We start from the raw sequence: 15,917 nt of genomic DNA, 5'->3' as shown, positions 1-15,917 counted from the left end.
TGATTTGCAATGAGATTAGTGCAGCTACTTATGGCATTAAAATACTTAGTAAATTCATGATAAGACTGGGTGGCTGAAGTAGCATTACAAATGAATTATCAACTTAATTTTCTGCACAATAGATATCACAAGTCGTTACACATCTGTTTAAGTTGTGTGGCAAGGCCGTGCTCTGATTGGCTACAGAGTATTCTAAAGGGGTATATTAGAAACAGAACTAATCTATGGAGGGTGGTTATCATCAGATAATCTCACTGGGTAGAATAAGATGAGTTGAACTTTGTGGCATTTTGTGCCCCAGGGAGTCATTATCTCATAACAAACTTCCTATCTTTCAAACCATATTGCTAGACTGTGTCATGCAGATATGTGAACAGAGGGCTGTTTATCACTCGGGCAGCTGTCCAAAGAGCAGCTATATAAAGAGAAGACACTTGAAGATTTTTCCATTCATGAGACAGCTTTTAAAGATTTGCATTCGTGGGGCTTTTCAGGGAAAACAATAACAATTTAAGATTTTCTTCATTACTGCTGCCAGACGCCAGAGGAAATAAAAACATCTCTCTATATATAGGATATGTGGGGAGCGTGGGGGCAGAAGAACAGAAACAATGAGAAGGCTCAAGGACACTCAAAAGCTTTAAAAGGATTTATTGTTAAAACTTCTTTTCGGCATGCTGGACATTTTACAGTTAGTGCCTGCTCATGAGAGATGGCTTAAATATGCAGATACCTCTTCTGCAAAGCATCTGAATCATTAGTTAATTAGTCAGCAGTAAGAAGTGTTGCAGCAATTTTATAGGAGGGTGCAAAGATCTTTCTGCACATTTTGTATGTTGTTTCCTTGTTTTCACACTTTCCCTCTGTTTTCCATTCTCTCATTCTCTTGTCCTGGTCAGACATTCTGGTTCACCTAGCATGTAACCTCACACTTCTAACTTCAGGAAACATTATTTTTCCTTCCGAAAGCTCCTTTTTTAGGATGCAGTAAAAATACTGCCTTGTGTTTCTGTTATGAAGAGCTGCCTTAGTCTTACCATTCTTCTTCACCTTATTAACAATAACTTGCTCCTTGCTTGAAAATGCAAACCTACAAGATGTAGGAGGTATTTCATGGAAATCCTTCCCCCGCAGTTTGTACCTTGGTTGTAGTAGAGTTACCCATTTTGTCCAGGATTTTTTTTTCTGAGAACACTCTTATGAGCAAAGAGGCCCCTTCTACCCAAAGACAGGTAAAAAGAAACAAAATAATTCCTTAAACAGACCTTCAGAAAGAGATGGAATCATGGTTTTAGAACATTTGTCATTTGATGGAAGTAACACATGGGAAAGGAAAGAGCATGATAGGAGAGAGATCTAGATAATCTGGATTAGAGGTGTAACTAGCATTTTTGGTGCCCTGAGTGGGAAAATGAAAAGGAGTTGGAGAGTGTCAAGCCCCAGAGAGCAGGGAGAGGGGATGGGGTTCTGAGCTCCTGATGCCATGGTGTGGACACCCACACATTAGCTGTTGAATAGGGCTTGCCCTGTCCTATTAAGCTTGAGGTAACTATCATCATTATGGAAGTCTGTCCAGATTAAATTTTGAATCCCTTTGAAATTCACCTTTTACTAACTGTAGTCCAATCCAAAAAACTACCATCAAAATATGGTGATTAAGAGGATATCAAATGACTGTGGTTATAATGGCAAGTTCAGAGGAGCTATGAAAGGTGGTATAAGGTATACACTGATAAGTGAATATACGACTCTGCTTTGATGTGCCTTTGATATTAAGGCACCAAAACGAGGAGTCTACAAAGTCTGAACTGGGGTCACTTTCACACTGAGGGGACCAGTGGATGGTTACAGTTACAGGAAGCCAGACAGACATCCTGTTGAATGCATCTCATCTTTGACTTAAATGGGAATTGCACCTGTGTCACTCAGTATAAAATTGGGCCATAATTTCAGTATTTTCAGTAGTTAAAAGCTCAACTGCAAAATGTAAGAAATATCAGCTTTGTTGACCAGATAGGAATAATACATTATTTTTCTTCAATACATTGCACCATACAGGAAAAATCTGTTTGTTTAATTATAGAGGAAAACCAAATTTGATGGACATGGGATCCCTGATGATCAAACCTATACAGCGTGTGATGAAATATCCCTTGTTACTCTGTGAGCTCTTGAATTCAACTCCTGCTTCCCACCCAGATTACAAGGCTCTACAAGGTGCCCTTGCTGCTGTGAAAGACATTAATGTGAACATCAATGAACTAAAAAGGAGGAAAGATTTAGGTAGGAAAAAGAATGTACATTACTGTCCTCTGTAAGTAGGCTCATAGATTGGCTTGTTATGGGTTGGGGGTTCAACTCATCTGATGTTATCAAGGATGCTGTTTTCTGGCACTAGATGAGCTATAAAACAGACTGGGTTATGAGAGGGTGTAACCGATATAAGAACTGCATTGTAGTTTCAAGTTTAAAACCAAACCCTGAGACTAGATCACAAAGATTTCATTTCCAAAAGTGTAAAAATGATTATAGCTTGTTAACATAGCAGCATTAGTGATGCAACTCTAAACATTACTAATAATTAGCATATAATAATAAAGCTATTTCTTACAAACCCGCCATGTTGAAGTCTTAACTTTCCTACCTTTTTTCCATGTTAACAGTGATACTAATGAAGTGTTCATCATTTCAGTCATTTTCATACCATATTACAGAAAGTGGCATCATCAAAGTATATCGTTACAAATAGCTTCATATTAGAAAACAGGATGTGTAAGAGCCTGGTAAATACAGATTATTAATGCTGTGAAATTTTCTATCTGCAGTGCTGAAGTATAAGAAGAATGATGAAGATGAATCTCTTAAAGAGAAGTTTTCCAGGCTGAATATTCACTCCATCAGAAAGAAATCCAAAAGGGTTACTAGCCATCTGAAACTTTTGACGAGAGGAGAACGTCAGGTGCGTAGTCACTTTCACAGTGCATGGTCACATAAATCTGTTTGAAAACTTGTATTGATAGTTCAGTTCTGCTTTTGTACTGAATTTTTAATGTCAATGTTTTGAAAATAGGTGTCATGTTTGGAATTTTTTAGTATCCTTTCCTATGTTCCACAGCAGAGAGAAAGAGGACTTTATAACTAGGGACAGACATTACACATAAACCGGTTTAAGTGATCAGAAACTGGTTTAAGCCTGTAACAGAACAGATGCTCAGTGCACATAAACCAGTTTGAAAATGGCTGAAACTAGTTTGAAATAAACCTGGTTGAATGTAGTGTTAGACTTAACTGATTTGGGTCAAACCAGTTTATGTAATGTCTGTCCCAGATTCCTTCCTGGTTTAAGTTAAATCAGAGTCCCCCAGCATCCTGGCATGCTCTCTGGGCTGGGTGGGGCTCTCTGCTGGCTCCTCCCTTCTGCTCCCTGGCTGCAGCTCTGGTAGATACTGCAAGTACAGGGCATCTGCCTGGCTTCCTCCTGCTCCCTCCCTCCCTCTCACCACTCTCTGCTGAAGCATGGATTCCCCTCTCCCCTTTGCCTTACACAAACACCTCTCAGCATTAGCTAGCATGCCACATGCTGGCTACGGTCCATACTGTGGCAAACAGGGCAAAGGCAGACAGCCCAGTGTTGGCTTAGGGCTTTTAGGAGCTAATCAACAGGTAGCTGGTAATGTCCCTCCATTCCTTCCTTGGAAAAAGTTTTAAGAAGAGCTTGAACCAATGAGAGAAGCTTTTGTGTTTCTTAATGGGCTGATAAACACTGAGTTAGGGGTGATGCACTGTGTTATCAGCTCCCTGCTGGGCTGCTGGAGGAAGGGATACCCCACACTAATTAGAGGCTGGCTAATGTGGTCCCTATTTTTAAGAAGGGGAAGAAGGAGGACCCAAGAAATTATAGGCCTGTAAGCCTCACCTCGGTGCTCAGGAAGCTCTTGGAGAGGATCATCAAGGAGCATATCTGTGGGGGGCCTGTAGGGGAGATCATGCTCGGGGCAATCAGCATGGGTTCACCAAAGGCAGGTCCTGCCAGACCAAACTGATTGCCTTTTACGACCAAGTAACTAAATCCTTGGATGATGGTGTTGCTGTGGACGTAATCTTTCTAGAGTTTCAGAAGGCCTTTGACACTGTCTCTCAACCCATCCTCATCAATAAATTAAGTGACTGCGGCATTGATGCCTGCACAGTTGGATGGGTAAAAAGTGGCTGATGGGGCGCACCCAGAGAGTAGTGGTGGACGGGTTGTACTCAACCTGGTGAGATGTGAGCAGTGGGGTACCCCAGGGCTCGGTCCTCAGGCCCACACTGTTTAACATCTTCATCAGCGACTTGGACGAGGGGATGGAAAGCATGCTGTCTAAGTGTGCTGATGACACTAAGATGTGGGGCGAGGTAGACACACTTGAAGGGAGAGAGAGACTGCAACTAGATTTAGACAGGCTACAAAAGTGGGCAAATGAGAATAGGATGGGGTTCAGCGTAGACAAATGCAGGGGGCTGTACCTTGGGAGAAGGAATTCACAGCATACATACAGGCTGGAGAGTTCCCTTCTGGAAAGCACAGAGGCAGAAAGGGATCTCGGAGTCATTATTGACTCCAAGATGAACATGAGCTGCCAATGCCAGACCACAGCCAGCAAGGCCAGCCATACCTTGTCATGCATCCAAAGGTGCATCTCAAGCCGGTCCAGAGAAGTGATACTCCCCCTCTATGCGACTTTGGCCAGGCCGCAGTTGGAGTACTGTGTCCAGTACTAGGAGCTGCACTTCAAAAGGGATGTGGCCAGCCTGGAGAGGGTTCAGAGGAGAGCCACCCACTTGGTGAGAGGGCAGCAGGATAGGCCCTACGAGGAGAGACTGAAGGACCTGAATCTGTTCAGCCTCAGCAAGAAGAGGCTGAGGGGGGACCTGGTGGCTGCCTACAAGCTCATCAGGGGGGATCAACAGCAAATAGGCAGAGCCCTTTTCTCCCCAGCTCCACCTGGGGTGACGAGGAACAATGGTCATAAGCTAATGGAGAATAGGTTTAGGTTAGAGATCAGAAGGCAATATTTTACAGTTAGGGTGGCCAAAATCTGAAACCAACTTCCCAGGGAGGTGGTCCTCGCCCCCCTGGGAATTGGGCAAATTCAAGAGGAGGTTGGATGATCACCTGTCTGGGGTCTTGTGAACCCAGCATTCATTCCTGCCTGTGGTAGGGGGTCAGGCTAGATGATCTGTTCAGGTCCCTCCTGACCCTAGCTACTATGAGAGCGTCCTTCTGGGGCCTGATGAAAAACCCCTTCAGCTCAGCACTATGGAAGGGAAGGGAGGGCTGCTCTATCACCCCCTGGCTTCTAGCCTGAGCTACTGCAGGTATGTGCCTGCATTTCTGGAATGAACAGGGAATGTCTATCCACCCCCAAATCAGTTCAAGCTTTGCAGGTTAGACTATATAACCCTAGTGTAACTATGGGTGAGTGAGCAGGGCACTAGCAACATGTGCTGACTTAGAAGGGGTGCTGAAACAGCAGCCCCGTGGGAAGTATTTTCCACTGCAACAACAGCTGAGTTTAGGGATACTGCATCATTATAGCAACTGCTGTAGAAACTAACATGACAGCAGTGGCCTGAGTCTTTGAGTCTTGAGTCCCCTGGACACCACTCTGACCATCTCCAGCACTTGCCCTCTGCTCCCCAAGTATGCAAAGAATTAAACCCCTACTCAGTTTTATCATTGGTGTAATTACATGATTGCTTATCAAGATAAAATTTTCAAATTTTCAAAATTTCGCCATGAAAACCAAGGGGAAGTAGCCTACTAAATGAGCTGGTGCTTTTGAAAATTGAACCTCAGTATCTTTCTAGCTGCTTATGCTGGGACATTTGCCTTATTAAATGTGACCTGCAGGTTTGTGCCTTTTCTTTTTTCTTATTTCTGCCTCCTAATATACATATACAACCCACTCCCTATTTTTTGTGGTTTTTTTGATAATTACATTAGAAAATTGAGAATCTAGTTTTTTTTTAACTGAAAATCTCTGGCATACTGGAAAACCGACAAGATGATGAAATCAGAAATAAGTATGTAGTTAAACCTGACTCTGAGGGGAAATTATTGTTTTATTCATTCTGTTAAAGATTCCTGTTTTCTGTTTGGTTTTATTCATTTTTTTTAACTTAAAACACATGAGAATCACTTTGGAAATAAGATGCTTTTGTTAAAGACTCAGCATTCTATCCTCTTGAATTAGAGGCCAAGCAAGCTCATGATTCACTTTTTGTAGACCTGTAAAGACTCCTGCAACAGGAGTCCTGTTTTGTAGACCTGTAAAGACTCCTGCAACAAAACTAGTGAAAACCAGCCTTGACATTTTTCATCTTTCTAAGGTACAAAGCAAGTAGAAAAGAAAGCCTTTTAAACATCTTTTCAGGCTTTCTTTATATACAAGCCACTCCTTTTCTGAGCAGTGTGACTATAATATGTACAAAACCTCGCACTGTGCAGAAACCATAGCACCTCCTGCTCTATGGTTCTGCGTCAGTAAAAGCTGCACATTCTCTATATTAATGAGCACTGGAAGAAGCAATGCTGTGATATGAAAAGATACCTTTTGTTTTCACTATTTCCTTCCAAAATGTAAGTATATATGTAAAAGAAGTATTGATAAATGTAGAAGCACCTACACTAAAACAATGCCAGTCTTTCTTGATGCTCTGCTAAAATCAAAATATCAGAATCACAATTGCACATATTTTAGTACCTTGGGATTTATTTGTTTTAAAATCTGATCATAGGAGGTAGATTTGGAAGAGTTCCTGAAGTACTCTGTTCACATTTTTCTGGACGTACATTTTGCTAACCAAACTATTTATTGCTGTCCTAAAAATTGTGCAAATATCTATTTTAGGTGAGAGACCAAACTTTTAATAAGGAGGAAAAGCTATTTAGATGTTTAGAAAAAACCGTGAAATTTTGTGTGAAGAATATTTCACTTTCTCTACAACATCTACAAGTGAGTATATCATGGAAGTGAGTATATCATGACAGCACCCATAAGAATGCATTCACACATACAAAACCACATACACACCCATCTTAATACACGTCTGGCAGTATTATCTAATATCAAATGAAAAAATCCTATAATAGATCCATGTACAACCTAATGTTACATTCCCACTGCATTTGGGGGTTAACAGCAAAGAGCCTATGAAACTGGGATTCTATATCACTCTGTTTATTAAACAGGAAGTCTCACTAGTGGTTGTGTGGAAAGCAAGGGAGAGAAGAAAGTTGTCTTGGGCACAGTCATTATGTTGAAGTACATCATGACTCCACAAGGGTCACACCTTTCACTGTAGTGAAGTAGCAGGTGGTTTCAATTAGTCCTCATTATGCTGCACAAACTATTCAGGTTGCAGCTACATGAGTTAGAAGGTCCTGAAAAATATACCAAGGTAGATGATGTCTTCCTTTAGCTCCTGTGTGCTCCAATGGATTTTTCTTGAAATAAAGCCTTTTCCATTGGACTTTCAGTATTGCCAACGCAGGATTTTTGGCATTGTTCTTAAAGTTTGCGCTTCAGGAATGTGAAAACCTTGGCTCTTTCTTATATATATATATATATGTGTGTGTGTGTGTGTGTGTAATATATATCTATAGATATCTAGATAGATAGATAAAAACATAGCTTAGAAAGACCTAAGGTTTTCACATTCCCAAAGCGTAGACTTTAGAAACAATGCCAAAAATCATGAGAGTTGGCAACACTGGACTTCGTTCTTTTGTAATGATTTGACTATGTTCAGGAGTACCTTTATGATCATCACAGGGTTCCAGATAGCTACTGGTTTCTTCACTCTTTCATTCCCAATTTGTTCAGTGAGCTTTCTCTCCCTCTGGCCTGAATTCTCAACTTAGCAGAGGCCATAAGGGCCATTAAAAATAAAAGGCTGTACTAGCTGACCTTGACTGACATGTGATATAGGGAAAGGCAACTTTTAGTCTGTAGAAGCTTCACAAAGTTTCAGCCAACTTGGTAAACATGCCATGACCCTTGAGTTTACCTGACAGCTGTTGCCTGTAGACTGTGTGGATTTTAATTCCTTGGGGCAGCAACGTTCATGATACCATATCCTGAGGGGATACTTCACTAAGGGTGAAATTCCCCTGTGCAGAGGACCAGATCCACTTAGGTTTCACTAAAGGATACCATCAAAAAAGTGCAAGGACCTTGCACTGGCTGTTTCCACAAAAACTAATTTAATGGTTTTTGATTTAACTCCAATGGTGAGATTTATTAGCATACCAATTGTCCAATTGTCTGAGGTGAATGGTGGTAACCCTATTCTTTGAAAAAACTGGACTAAAACTGAACAAAACAAGGGAGAATATATAATAGAACACAATCACGTATTGATTCAGGGTGGAATAGGTGCCAGAGATAGAAAAGAGCTATGATTCTAGGAATATTGTGGCACTCTGAATTAATAAATACATTGTATTCAAATTAAAGCAAATGATCAATTTATTTTAATATTCTAACCTTATCCTTTTTTAGGATTCCATGCTTCTAGCTGCACAGAGTATAAGTGAACTTCAAGATATTTTACATGACAAAAGTGATGAAGAAAATGGCTATTCAGAAAGGCTGAGTAACACTGGAAACCCTTGTAAAAGCTTTGTGAGTTTATGAAATATGATTATATCATGCAACTATCAGCATGTGTAAACCAAGTGTTATAGACTCAACACTTAAAAAAACCAACCCCTTATGAGTCCATTAAACTATGGAGAAATATATTATTTCAATTATTTTTCTGAATGAAGTCATGTACAATTGCTGGGTTAACTTAATAACAATGCAGCTGCCCCAAAGGGCTGAAGAATGTTTCCCTTCAACCTAAATTTCTGATGAAAGGCTAAAGTTGTCAGAGGCAAAGCCAGTATGAAAGTCTGAGCCCAGATAAGAATACATTTTCTAGAATTGAAACAGACCTCTGCTGAAACCAGGAGCGTTGCAGCTCTTATGATTTTATCTGGAGTGTTGTAATATTTGGTATTTTCTTAAATCCTCAGCTCCTGGAATCATGAAAATATAAGGAACTCAGCTATTTATTTTAAGGGCAGTTTCTATCCCTCACAGTTGCAGAGGAAAGATTGAAAATATGAATATGACCCCAATCCCAAAATTGTTTACTTAAATCTCTTCACGTTTAAGCTAGTTTCAGGTAGGCCTGTGCAAGTCGGCAGCGATCATTTTGGCTTTGGATCCGGCCACTTCAGATGGCTGTGATCCAGAGCTCCGGACCAGGTTTCCGCCTCGATCTGGCCGAAGCGGCTCCAAAGCTTTGGAGCCGCCTCAGAGATCCAGTCATAATGGGGGGATCAAGGAAATATCTATAACTATGTTGTTTCTTGTCCAATTTGGATGAAACTTTGAGGGATGGTAGCCTCTGCTGAGAGCATGAAACCTGCCAAGTTTCAAGAATATCGGTGCAGGGATTTGGGGGGAACTGTACTCCAAATTCTTGAAAGCCAAACTCATGTCACGGCTGTGTGTCACACCACAGTGGGGTGAAAACTGCAGGGCTGGGAGCTCTTACTGACGCCACAAAGCCTGCCAAGTTTCAAGGAGATCGGTGCAGGGGTTGAGGGGACCTGCACCTCAAGCTGTGGACAAGCAAAACTGGTGCCCTGGGTGACACTGTGTGTTAAGGCGCAGCGGGGTGACAGCTGCAGGGATGGTGGCCCCTACTGTAATGCCTGCCAGGTGTGGAGGAGAGCGGTGCAGGGAGTCTGGGGCCCTGCACCCCTAACCGCTGACAGACAAAACTGGTGCCACGACTGTGTCTGTCCTGGGACAGTTGATTGTCTGTGTTGATTCTTTCCCCTCCTTAGCCTGGTTTTGTAGGTGCTAATTGATGCTCGTTAAGTCGTTATGTAGTAGCTAGGGCCTGCGTATTGAGCTGGTCCCTGAGTGAATCATGATGGATTGATTGGTAACTGGGAACACAGCAGCTTAGCAGCCAGGCCTGCAGCAGTGTCTCCCCTCCTTGCCCCAAGACAGAGACAGTCCCACAAGCACCCATGGCATCAGTTTTGCTTGTCCGCAGCTTGAGGGCAGTTTCCCACCAAACCCCTGAACTGATCTTCTTGAAACTTGGCAGGCTTTGTGGTCTCAGTAAGAGCTACCACCCCTGCAGTTTTCACCCTGCTATGTTGTAACACCTACACGTGACATGAGTTTTGCTTTCAGGAATTTGGGGAGCTGTTTCCCCCAAACCCCTGCACCCATCTTCTTGAAACTTGGCAGGCTTTGTCCTCTCTGCAAAGTCTACCATTCCAGAAAATGTCTTCCAAATTGGACAAAAAACAACAAAGTTATAGATATTTTATTGTTTTCCCCATTATACCCTATGGCCGGATCTCTGAGGCGGCTCCAAACCGCTTCGGGAAACCGAACGAGGCCAACACTTGGACCTAGGTGTGCTGCTTCAGACCCTGAAGCATCCAAAGCTTCCCCAGATCCAAAGCTTTGTCCGAAGCCTCGCACAGCCCTAGTTTCAGGATTTTGAACTTCTAGGTTTCCAGGCTGTACTAGATCTTTTCAAGCTAAACAAACTTCTTCAAATCTTTGGGAAATTATGCATCTCCCACCCCCTACTAAAATTTAGGCAATCAGGCCCTTCCATGAAACTCTAACTGGACTCTCTTTAGTAATGCTTCGATTGATCAGTTCACCCCGCCTGATGAAGAGAAGCTAGTGGTTGAAGCTTCACTAATCCATTGCTAAAGGATAAGATATATTCCAAAGCAAAACCATAAGGGTTGGCTCTTCATAGTTCTGATAACTACCATTCTCCATCTTTGGAAATGCTATACTTAAACATAATCTCATAGTTTAAAATATCTTTAAAATAAATAAAGTTCATCCTGTGAACAAAGGGACACAGACATCACCATCATTTCTTATCATCGCAATGGTCCAGTATATCCAGTGCACAATGTCTCTCCAGAATAGCTGGTTTCAGATGCTTCAGAGAAGGGGGAAAAAAATTCCATGCTGGACTAAAGACTAGGACAGCAAGGTTTAGGTCTTAGCTGTTGCACCTGGGCAGTTACCATGGGCAATAGATCCTCAGGAAATCTTCTCCCTCTTTTACCTCAGGTACCTAGTTCATCTGCCTACTTTATTAGTTAGGTCAAAGTCAAGAACAACCACCTTTTAACATACTGATTTTTACTTAAATCAGATTGTTGGGTTCTACCTGCATAAGCATTTATACTGCTTAATCAGGGCTGTTTTTAGGAGACCTGTTTTGTTTTATTCAGAAGGAAAGACTGACATTTGATTAGGAATGTATGACTCTTCCCTCTGTCATGGGATGAACTTTCCCAGCCTCCATGGAGCTTTACAACACTAATCTAGTGGCTCGACAGGGAACTGAGACAAGCACGCACACCCTTAGATTCCAGCTCTTTGGATGACCACTTAACTTCCCTCTGCCTGTTTCTTTAGTATAATAATAATAATACCTCTTCAATAAAAACTTGTTAATGGGATATGGGTCCTACCAGTCCTGATCAGTTACCATCTATTAGCAGGTGTGAAAGAAGGTATGAATGAAGTATTACTTGGACTCTTTGTATTCCTTCCCAGGTGGATCAACTGGACAAACTGGTTTTGAGCCCTCTCTCAGGTCTACAGACCTTATTTCCAGGCCCACAGAAGCTGATCCAAAAGCGTTATGACAAGTTGCTGGATTACAACAGCTCTCTTCAAAGGTCAGCAGGAGAAGAGCTGGATCTGGCAAAGAAGGAGTATGAAGCTCTCAATGCACAGCTTGTGGAAGAGCTTCAGGTGTTTAACCAGGCAGCCGAGCAGATTGTGGTGAACTGCCTGCATTGCTTCATCACTCTCCTCAGGCAAACGATGTGCACAGCTCTACAGTTGTATTCTTCTGTGGTGGTGCTTGTTCCAGTAAGTCATCTAAGGAGGTTGGGCGCCTGTGTATAATTTACCTTTAAAGCAAACAACTAGACAACCCAGGCTATGTTCAACTTGAACACAGTCTGATTTTTTTCAGACTCTGCGTCCATCCTCCTGAAGCCTTGTCTTCCATGGGCATTTTTTCCCACTAGGGAGGACTCAAGTGCATTAGCTTCTCCAAGAGTAGCAGTAAAGGAAATGCTACAGTAAAAGGGAACCATGCAGTTCCTTATATATTAACTCCCATAGATCTGCTCTGAGTGATTTAGAAAATAGAGCTGGAAGAACTCTGCTGCTGTTCTTTCTACACGTGCCACCCTGCTGCTGTAACCCTTTCTACACTTGCAACCCTGGTGCTACTAATACTGGTAGAACTGTGCTAGAATTAGTATTGATGGGAAAATGCTGTCACAAAAATCAACTGCAGCTGCCTCTGAGTCTGTGAGGAATGGCTTTCTGTCCTGGCTACAGTGTGAGCTGCAACAGTGCTTTTGATATTTTTTAGGTGCATTTAGACAGGGAAAACATTTTACCTTTATAGGAAGACCCTTACCTGAGCTGCATGGACATGTATCAGTCAAATAATAATTTCTAGCTACACATAGTGGTAACCTTTGCTTTTTAAAGTATGGATCCTCAAATCCATCTCAGTGAAATGGCTGAGCTGGGGTGGGTATGAAATGATGACAGCATTTTTCTCAGAGAAGTTGAATGCTCTACTTGAGTAACAGGGCCCTGATCTTGTCCACATAACTGCAGGCTCCCCCCAGAATACACAAACACACATGCACACCCCCTACCCCCACAATGGAGCCATGTTTCAACAACTGTCCTGCTGATCCTCCCCCTCTCCATCCCTCCACTGATGGACCTTTGTTTTAATTACCATTCTGCTGACTGAGGTCTCAACAAGATTTCTTATGAAGGACATTCACACTACTCCTTAGTAACTGATATAGGCTATTGATGAGTTTTACACTGAAGTTCCTTCTTCCAAAAAATGAACAGGCTACTTTCCAGTCTTTGTCAGCCTAGAAATGAGAAATCAAGGGTAGGATTGCATCATAGAGTCTTCCTGGAAAAAAAAACACCTTTAAGAAGTTGCAGCAGTCAGCTGGTAAAGTCCTGTATATACTGTGAAATTCAGTAAGGTGTGTCAGTAAGGACACACTAATTTCAGTATACCACTATCTTATTTTAGCTTATCTTACATAAATTAAGAGAGAGATTTACCCAGGTATTGGTGGCACCCTTTTCATCCTTGTTCATTACCTGTGGCATGTTGTAGGCTTTTTTGTAGGTGGTTCTGTGTGGGGGTGGCATACAAGAAGGATTGAAGTGGACGGTCACGTAGACTCTTTGGAGAAATGGTTGCGTGTGAGCATATAGGACTGGATTCAATGGCCTAGAAGGCTACTTCATGTGCAAATTTCTCCTGTAGGCAAGGCCTGTCTCTGGTTTTGGGGAAGTGGTTGTACCAGGCATTGTTTTCCTTGGGGATTTCTCCATAGATTTTTTTTGCTTTTTGCTATTTACATCCCACCTTCATATAGGCTTAGGCCTGTGCCAAAGCCACAGATCAACACTACAGGCACAAGCTAAACTCAGGAAATCGCCTTTAAATTAATACAAGAGTGTCCACACACAAAGTTACACCAATTTAAATATGCCAGTTTTTAGACTGATATACTTAAACCAGTGTCATTTCTATGCCTAGACAGGTCATAATAGCAATTGTTGGAAGCTCCTTGATGCATGCCTTGGTTTATATCTGTCCAGTGCCTTGCATATTATGGACATGACTGGAAACCATAATGACAATAATTAATAACTCAGATTTCCTGACTTCCAGCACTAGATCCACTTGACCAAAACTGCTGTGCCTTATGTCCTTACCATATGAGATCTAATCTCTCTTTTCATTTCTAGCTGTCTTCCTCAAGTATCTCTGAAGTACAGAGTCAGGTGATGGAAGAAGTTCACAAGCTGAATTTTGTAAAAGATACCACCACCACCACCACCTTCATTGAGAGAAAACTCAGCTTTGAAAAGAAGAAACCTGGCCCTTCTCTGGTGAATATCATGCTTCTGTCAGTGGAATGATGGCTTTTGCCACAGCATCCTGTCGTGGTTCTCATCTGGACCTGAAGTGGACAGTATGCCAAACTGCCACAAAGCAATCAATCCAAATTTGATCCATTGACTTGGAACTGAAAGAGACTTCCTTCCACCCTGGGAAGAGACTGCAAAACAATGACCAGTGACGTCTTGTGATTTTTCTACTGTCATTTCATAATCATCAATTTTTTTTCATGGTACCATCCTTAGATTTTTCACCAAATCTGTCCTGGTCATCCCATAACCATACATCAAGCTATACTTTGTCTTATGGCATTCCTTAATCTTCTGATGTTTGGTATGAGTGTGTGTGATGGCTTTCTACAGCTGGAACAAGAGAATTTAGACATGCCTAACATGCAATCTGATCCACAATGCATAGAACTGTAGGAACACAGATAATAATGATAATGATAATAGTAATAGCAACTGAATCATACCTTTACATAGCAAAGTAATTTTATATTCATACAAGAATTTAATGTAACAATACAGAGACTGTTGATCTTATGGCTTCTGCCTTATAAAGTGAGTTATTTATACGAACTCACCATTTGCATACCAGTTTTGAATTATGTTTCAGTCATCCAGTTAAAGATTTTATTATTCAGAGACTATAGGGCAGATTTCTAAAGGTGCTTAGTGCCTGCATCCCATTCAGTAGACTTCTAAATTCTTCTAAAGATCTCGCTCTTAATTTTCAGCTATTAGTACAACAGATGAAAACATGCAGACCACAAATGTGAGTGCACGGGCTGGGGAATTATGCACCTAAACACCCAATGAGTATGAAATTTCTTTTATATCTGTGCTACAGTCACACTAGGTAAACATCAGCTTCTTTTGTGAAACCTGTTTCTCTAGCAATGGCCCCAGAATTACTCCCAATGAACATTAATTAGTTTATTTTCCTTTTCAGCCTGAATCTCCACGCCAAACAGAAAGCCACAGGTCTAAACTATTATCTACATATGGTGCAGAATCACTTTACCAAGCTAAGCGCAAATGCAATGCCACACAGGAATTTGATATTGATTTATATGAGGGGGAACTGGTGGCTGTTGTGGAGCAAAAGGACCCCTTTGGAAGTACGAGCAGGTGGCTTGTTGATACAGGAAGTAAGTCCTTTGCACAAATATCCCAACAACAGCTTCCCTTTGGGCTACTGATTTTCTTTTTCATTCTTGGCCCATTCGTTTGTGTGTCTCCTACTGACAGCTTATAACACAAAGGATGACTATGAAACATATAAGAACTAGCTTGCTTTTGTTGTTTTTTTTTCCATCTGATATCTAGTTCTTAAAGGATATGTGTATTCCTCCTTCCTGAAGCTCTACAATCCAGCCAAGGTGCAGAAGGATGTTGCAGAGAACAGTTTCTGTGATGATGATTTTGATAACATCAGCCTTTTTGTTTCTTCACGGCTTCCCAATGACAGCAGCACAAGAAACCCAGGACATAAGAGGAGTGACAGCAGCTCATCTTCTCACAGCCAATCTGAAAAGCCTACCATTAATGGGACAGGGACAGATAGTTTTCATGATATGGATGATCAACATGTAAGCATTATGCAATATGTCTGTCTGTCTGATTCTGCACTTTTTTTCTAATTCCAAATACAAAAGCTGTGGTCTGCTGCTTACAGTTTGAATTGGTCACCTTTTGGCTTCAAAAGAATTATATTAAATTCCTACATACATGGGAATTCAAACAATATTATTACCTCTTCTATTATTTAGAATAACTGCACCTTCTGTGAAGAAACAATGAACATTTCAGTTAAGCTGTGAAGCACTAGTCTGCTTTAGGGAAACAGTTACA

At 41.5% G+C, this 15,917-nt stretch overlaps 1 protein-coding gene across 1 annotated transcript in view; it reads left to right on the top strand.

Moving 5' to 3' along the window:
• The window catches only part of ARHGEF38 (Rho guanine nucleotide exchange factor 38), a 51,815-nt gene that overhangs the window by 31,931 nt on the left and 3,967 nt on the right, over positions 1–15,917 (top strand). The window contains exons 6-13 of the mRNA XM_006264019.4: positions 2,084–2,283; positions 2,826–2,959; positions 6,894–6,998; positions 8,547–8,669; positions 11,649–11,969; positions 13,908–14,051; positions 15,016–15,214; positions 15,393–15,655. Coding sequence (XP_006264081.2) covers positions 2,084–2,283; positions 2,826–2,959; positions 6,894–6,998; positions 8,547–8,669; positions 11,649–11,969; positions 13,908–14,051; positions 15,016–15,214; positions 15,393–15,655 — 1,489 coding nt within the window. The remainder of the gene's footprint in view (positions 1–2,083; positions 2,284–2,825; positions 2,960–6,893; positions 6,999–8,546; positions 8,670–11,648; positions 11,970–13,907; positions 14,052–15,015; positions 15,215–15,392; positions 15,656–15,917) is intronic.

Source organism: Alligator mississippiensis, chromosome 2 (assembly GCF_030867095.1).
Source record: "Alligator mississippiensis isolate rAllMis1 chromosome 2, rAllMis1, whole genome shotgun sequence".
Taxonomy (NCBI): Eukaryota; Metazoa; Chordata; order Crocodylia; family Alligatoridae; genus Alligator; species Alligator mississippiensis.
This window is presented reverse-complemented; position numbering and strand designations above follow the sequence as displayed.